Below are 6632 nucleotides of genomic sequence, written 5' to 3'. Positions count from 1 at the left end.
GTTAACAACCATTTACCAAACAGGGCCTATATATTTATCTATAGTAAATGTTTTAATAATACTATATTATTATGTATAGTCATTATTGAATGTTATGGTAATTTAGTTGGTAATAAGTATCTTGATATTGTAGGAGATCAAATCTTATAGCATATGTATAATGGTTATTGAATATTGTGATAAATTAGTCAATTTTATTAAAAAATTAATTTGTTTTGGCCATTAATTATTAATTTTAATCACTTTTAGTTATACTATAGTACGATATAACTCATGAAAGAGCATAATACATAGTACATTATTCATTATATGTTATAGAGAATTCAGGATTAGATTATTCAGCTTAATGCCCTTGTTACATGCATATATAGACTAGTACGTTATTATCAAAGGTTCTGAAGCATTTAACAGTCCTGCAATCCCCTAGTGATTAGTTGTATGTTAACTTCTTTACACTCAGCCTGGCCTTAATTGATGCAATGAACTTCAATTCATGTCCAAATCTTTGTAGCAATAATCAATCATAGGATTCATAGGTGGATGTTTATCCTCTCAGACATTTTCATGATGTCTGAATGAACTCTATTTCCTCCCAGCTGTGCACCAGAAGAGCCTGCAGCAACTCGCAAAACATCCTCAATGAATGCAACGTTTCCCATGATGTCTACATGCGCCCCGCTCTGCGTGCCCCGCCCTTCCAGCAGACTAGACGGCGGTTTGTGCTGGTACTCCCTTATGTATGTGGGGATGCCCGAAGGGTTGAACCTCGTCTTCCCTCGCCACGGTTTGGCACACACGAAACCTGCACTCATAACCGGGACGCTCCCGTCCCCATCAACGAAGTGTACCCCGCCCCTCGAGCTGTCGATCTGGAATGGAATGTTGGTGTTGCATCGGTCAAACGAAGGGGAGAGCTTGTACAAGTATGACCTTTCTGTTGGGATTCCCACTCCGTATAAGCAGTATATCTCCATATCGGGTGCAATAGGTAACCTGAAATTCGATCATGCATATATTACTCACTAGTCAGTGCTGTTTAATCCTTATATGAGACAAACTCAACAGATATGTTATATGCTTACTTGGTTTCGAGCGGATTTGACCAGTACTTGTAATGGTTATATTTCGGGTCGTCTAAGTCGTCAGCTATTCCATGAGAGAAATGTGACTCGGCACGCTTCATCATGTTGGGTGCCACAAACCGCAGAAGATCTATTGCAGTTTTTGCTGTATATGCTTTATTTTCCGCCACTTTCTTGACACTTTCCTTACTCATTTGGTTATATTCTGTCCACACGCCTCCACAATTGTTTGGCACACTTTGATGCACATCTTCCTATTCATATATACATACAATAATCAGTTATATTTTGGATGAGAAAATGGGTAAGTTTCGTTACTGAAAAAATGGGTGATTATATACCGTTGCATCAAAAAGTGAAAGCTGTGAAGATGGTAATTCAGAGGATGCTTTCCCAAATGAAATTATTCTCCCATATTTAGTTGCCACTTTTGTCTGGGAACTACAATTGTGTTCTTCCTCGGGTGACCAATCCAAGTTACCCCAAAGGGTCTCCCCTCCTTTAGGAATCAATGAAACAACGGAATCCCACGTTCGAGAAACCTTCATGACATGTTCCATTGTTTGAAACCGAAATGTCTCATCAAATAGACCAGGTGCCATTGATCTGCAAATACAAACCAATTAATGTTTGAAACTTGAAAGCAGTAGTGTGAGAATTATGCCCAAAGCGGACAGATCTCTTGTCGGCACTTGCATTTGGTCATGTCTGCTGAACCATTGAGTTACCGTTACATCCTCTTACATGCTTTGAAAGACTAACCTGATAAACGAAATGTCTTTCCCTTCAGCAGATAAGATGCTGCTAAATGACCTTGGAACACCAAGAAAAGCTGGGCCGACGTTCATGATTGCTTTGATGTGGTTTGCACACCAGGTAGGGCCACCGCCCCCTCCCATCGGAGGAGGGGATTCAACCCATTTAAGGAAGTGAAGAAAATATACTACTCCCATAGAATGAGGCACCACCACCACTTTTTTGTTACCATTTGTCGCATACATTAGCTCAATCTTACTCTTTAATCTGCTAAGAGCCTGGTCCCTTACCTGTTTTTTTGCTTCCAATCACGAGTAAATGTATTAGAGTAGCCTCTACCTAACTCAAAAATTATTATGTTTATAAGAAAAAGAAACTTAACCGTTGGCTGGAGGCTAATAAAGGTCAAGTCTAACACCGGTTAATAAAGTTGTGCCTTCGTTACGAGCTATAATTTTTAGCACTTTGATCGTAACAAGTGGTATCAAAGTCAAGTCACAACTAACACTAGCTAAATTAAGTTTCTGTTTGTCTTCTTCTATATGAGGAAACACACAAGTTTTAAACAGGAATTACATTCAAAAGTTGTTCTTCTATGAATAACTTGATTGATTAATTAGTTACCATAAGTGCAGCCAGCATTTACTTAGATCGAATTAATGCTATCTGGCTTATTCCTAGACTGGAAACATAAAGAGAAAATTATGTGCATTCATAAATTCAAGAAGGTGGATCAGTAAACTAAACCTCTGTGTTCTGGAAAGAAAGCCTCCAGTCATAAGCAGCCATATACAAATTCTTCTGTTCATACCCAATTCTTGCCAAATTCTCAATCAGTACAGCCCAAACGAAGTATCCAGGAGCAAAATAATCAGCTGCAACTAGTCCTGGAACTGCTCGAACCCGAATTCCGGGAGGATCAAGCCCTGTTTCATTGTCCAGAGACAAGTGTTCCAACCAACACAATGGCCTGATCAAATTCAACATCGGAATCATCAAACCTTAAACTTCTCTAATTCAACCATAAAACATGTTGGGTGGAGGCCAGTAAAGCCAACAGCCAAGTCCATCAGTTAGAGGATTGTTAGACAGAGGCCAGTCAGGGCCTAGTCCAGTACTCTACCTCTAAAAATGTGAAGTCTTTGCTACTATTTATAGCTTTTGGCTTAGTGATAAACACGAAAACAGTACAGAAACACAAACCTCTTGAACATTTCAGCAAAGCTGCCACCCCAAAGCCGCTTACGAAACAAGCCTTGAGCACAAGGCCTGCCCTCCCAGAGCTCGAGGCCACCGGTGACAATGCCGGGGACTAAAACCACCGGGTGAAAACCCGTCAAGCCCTCGCGCTTGAGCCGGGCGCCCGGAGAATCAGTAGGGGCTTTCAGTCCAGACAAAAAGTTGCCGAGGAACAAAAGAAGCCACCACGTTGTACACAGGTACCCAATCATCCGACAACATGAATCTATACACCTCCACTCCTTACGCTGCTGTTTCTTCCCCACTTTCTCTGCAACAGAAGCAACATTTTCTTGCTTCTTCTTCTCATCGTCATTTCCCTTCCCTTTCAAACACTTCACCGGCTCAACATAACACAGCTTTCGAAATCTAAGTATAGAACCCATAGGCTAAGACAACAAGAATTCAAACTCATAGAATACACAGTAAGTTAACTGAACTAACTAATGGAAAGAATGGGGAAATGGAGAGACAGAGAAGGGGTTTAAATTGTTGTCCGTTAAAGGCTTAATGCAATGCGAGAATAGGGAGTGATGGGCCACGTGGTGAAGAGGAAGACATGGGGAGTGTCAAGAGCAGCTGCTAACGCATCATATCATCGAAGTCCAAAGATTCCTTCCATCAGATCAGAGGGGGGAGAAGTGGCCGGTGAATATAATGTAACAACTAACAAGGAGCCGAAAAACAACAAATGGATTCCATTTAAGAGTGTCTTTGTGGTGACCACTGCAGATTGCGGAAAAATAGTGTCATGTTGTGAAGGCGCGATATAACCGAGGAGAATTTCCAGGAGTATATTCTAGTTAAGTAAAACTTAATTACATGCCAATGTCAAGATAGAGCCGTCAAAAATGAGTTTTACTCGCCAGATCGATCCGTTCCGTCTCGCTGTAGGTAAGGAACGGATTCTTGATTATTTCACCCGCCAGGAGGCGGGCTTTTTAGCCCGTTCTGTCTGGGTCACGGGTCCAAGCGGGGCGGGTCAGGCGGGCCGCGGGTTTAGCTCGCGGCCTACTAATCTATATTTGAAACAAAAAAAATCACAGCATGCTTCGCAATTCTCAATTTCCAAATCAATGATGATAGAGATCAAGGAGAAGAATACCATGATATGAATGATATAATGGTTGACGAATTATGAGTTTTAGAAGTTTAGTATTTGCAAAACTATTTTATTTTAATTTCTAATGTTGAATAGAAACTTGAAAAGTTTGGATAATTTCTATTAGTTGTTAGTTATTTTAATTTGTATTAATATTTAGTATTTAATACATGTTGTTAGTTTGTATGTCATTTTTTTTAAATTAAAACACTTACACAGTTGTGTAACTACAAGCCTACAATACAACAAATCTTTTCTAATTAAAAAAAGTATTGGCTGGCGGGCTGGCCCGCCCCGCCAACGGGCTTTGGCATGGCGGGGCGGGCCGGCCACATTCCAAGCCCGCTAAGAGGCGGGCTTTTTAGCCCTCCCCTTGGTGTGTTTTGGCCCGTCCCGCCCCGCGAGACCGTTTCGACGGCTCTAGTCAAGAATCTTGTGGTCCAGTAACACTAAATTGGTCTCTCATATGAAAAGTGCTGAGTTCAAACCTGATACGCAACAAAGGAAAGAAATAATTGGTGGTTTAATTAGGGGATGGTCTACAAGGAATGAATATATGTAATTAGAGGATAATTGACTAAATATTAGTATAAGGAAATTATGTATATTAGAATATATCATTACCTTGTATAGTTAGAATAATTGTAGTAACTTAATTATTATATGTGTTAGTAATTTAGTATAAATAGGTCCATTGTATATGAATACGGGGAACCATTCAGAGGAAATATATTGTTATTCTACTATTCTAGTCTATTCTTCTTGGAGCCCACACACGCTCGAAGTGTGAAATTGGAGTTTACCGTGACTCGAATACGGTTAGGAGCCAGAAGCCTGCTCGAAAGGTTTCTTCAGTTGCGTACTAAATTTGAGTACGTAACATTGGTGCTTTCATTGAGAGTATTGGTGAGAGTATCTCATATCCTTTTGTTATTTTATTTTATTTTTTGTTTTTATCTCATTTTTTTATAGCACCCCTTTGAAAATTCAAAAAAAAAAAAAAAAAAAAAAAAAGATCTCAAAAAAAAAAAAAAAACGAGAGAAAAGAAAAAAATACAAAAAAAAAAAAGTAGAGAATTATTTTTTATGAAAAATATTACTCACCGGTGCTTATTGGTTTCTGTACACCATGTATGGTATTCAATTGATGATTTTGTATTGTATTCGATCTTTTCCACAAAAGGATCTGTACAATATATTCATATTTTGAAGGATGAAAGTTACACCTTCCAAGCTTTGGTATGGTTTGATTTTGTCTTAGATGCATTCATGGCCAAACAAGCTTTTCATGGCCAAAATATTTACGATAACTGTTGTGTCTTAGACATTAAATATCCTAATTTGGAGCTGTTGATGGCTGTGTGTGGAGAATTACAGACGGACCAAGATGATACTTTGGAATGCCACACTCCTAATTATTCTAATCCAATTTCTCAAGAAGAACCAAGTAACCCAGAGTCTAAAGAATCATCAATAGCAACAGATTTCCCAACCACTCATGATGAAAGCAACATTCACAATTTCAACAACTTAGAGTCTCTTGAGGATTATCTTGAGACAAGACTTGTGAGTCCTACTACCTTAGACTTGGAACTCAACATTGGAGAGCAAGAGATATTTTTAGACGGTGCAAGTCAAAAGGGGAGGAGACCATTTATGTGTCACGATCAAGCTCGTGAACCATTTCAATTTATTTTGCCAACTAGCCCCCATCCAAAGTTGCATGGACTGCTTCAACAAATATGTTTTTATTCTATTCCTCTCTACACCTTGAGGACAAGGTGTTTTTTTGAAGGGGTGGAGAGTGATACGCAACAAAGGAAAGAAATAATTGGTGGTTTAATTAGGGGATGGTCTACAAGGAATGAATATATGTAATTAGAGGATAATTGACTAAATATTAGTATAAGGAAATTATGTATATTAGAATATATTATTACCTTGTATAGTTAGAATAATTGTAGTAACTTAATTATTATATGTGTTAGTAATTTAGTATAAATAGGTCCATTGTATATGAATACGGGGAACCATTCAGAGGAAATATATTGTTATTCTACTATTCTAGTCTATTCTTCTTGGAGCCCACACACGCTCGAAGTGTGAAATTGGAGTTTGCCGTGACTCGAATACGGTTAGGAGCCAGAAGCCTGCTCGAAATGTTATGTACTCAAATTTAGTACGCAACTGAAGAAACCTTTCGAGCAGGCTTCTGGCTCCTAACCGTATTCGAGTCACGGCAAACTCCAATTTCACACTTCGAGCGTGTGTGGGCTCCAAGAAGAATAGACTAGAATAGTAGAATAACAATATATTTCCTCTGAATGGTTCCCCGTATTCATATACAATGGACCTATTTATACTAAATTATTAACACATATAATAATTAAGTTACTACAATTATTCTAACTATACAAGGTAATGATATATTCTAATATACATAATTTCCTTAT

The 6632-nt window shown here is 38.6% G+C and overlaps 1 protein-coding gene across 1 annotated transcript; it reads right to left on the bottom strand.

Moving 5' to 3' along the window:
* Nucleotides 1–471: 471 nt before the first annotated feature.
* Nucleotides 472–3790, bottom strand: LOC109193143 (putative phospholipid:diacylglycerol acyltransferase 2). The gene is made up of 6 exons (XM_019343975.1): nt 3042–3790; nt 2586–2808; nt 1845–2128; nt 1424–1688; nt 1083–1336; nt 472–993 (listed from the first exon to the last, which is right to left on the bottom strand). Exons 1-6 carry the CDS (start codon nt 3461–3463, stop codon nt 531–533), a joined length of 1911 nt encoding a protein of 636 aa, XP_019199520.1. The 5' UTR covers nt 3464–3790; the 3' UTR covers nt 472–530.
* Nucleotides 3791–6632: the final 2842 nt, after the last annotated feature.

The sequence above is a fragment of the Ipomoea nil genome, unplaced genomic scaffold (assembly GCF_001879475.1).
Source record: "Ipomoea nil cultivar Tokyo-kokei standard unplaced genomic scaffold, Asagao_1.1 scaffold1834, whole genome shotgun sequence".
Lineage (NCBI taxonomy): Eukaryota > Viridiplantae > Streptophyta > Magnoliopsida > Solanales > Convolvulaceae > Ipomoea > Ipomoea nil.
This window is presented reverse-complemented; position numbering and strand designations above follow the sequence as displayed.

Bases quoted from the DNA above. Each gene is read 5' to 3' on its own strand.
- LOC109193143 (XM_019343975.1), bottom strand. From the start codon at position 3,463: ATGGGTTCTATACTTAGATTTCGAAAGCTGTGTTATGTTGAGCCGGTG. The intron at 2,129-2,585 runs GTTTAGTTTACT...GCAAAAAAACAG, and splicing joins TTTCTTTCCAGAACACAGAG to GTAAGGGACCAGGCTCTTAG. The intron at 1,337-1,423 runs GTATATAATCAC...ATATATGAATAG, and splicing joins TTTCACTTTTTGATGCAACG to GAAGATGTGCATCAAAGTGT.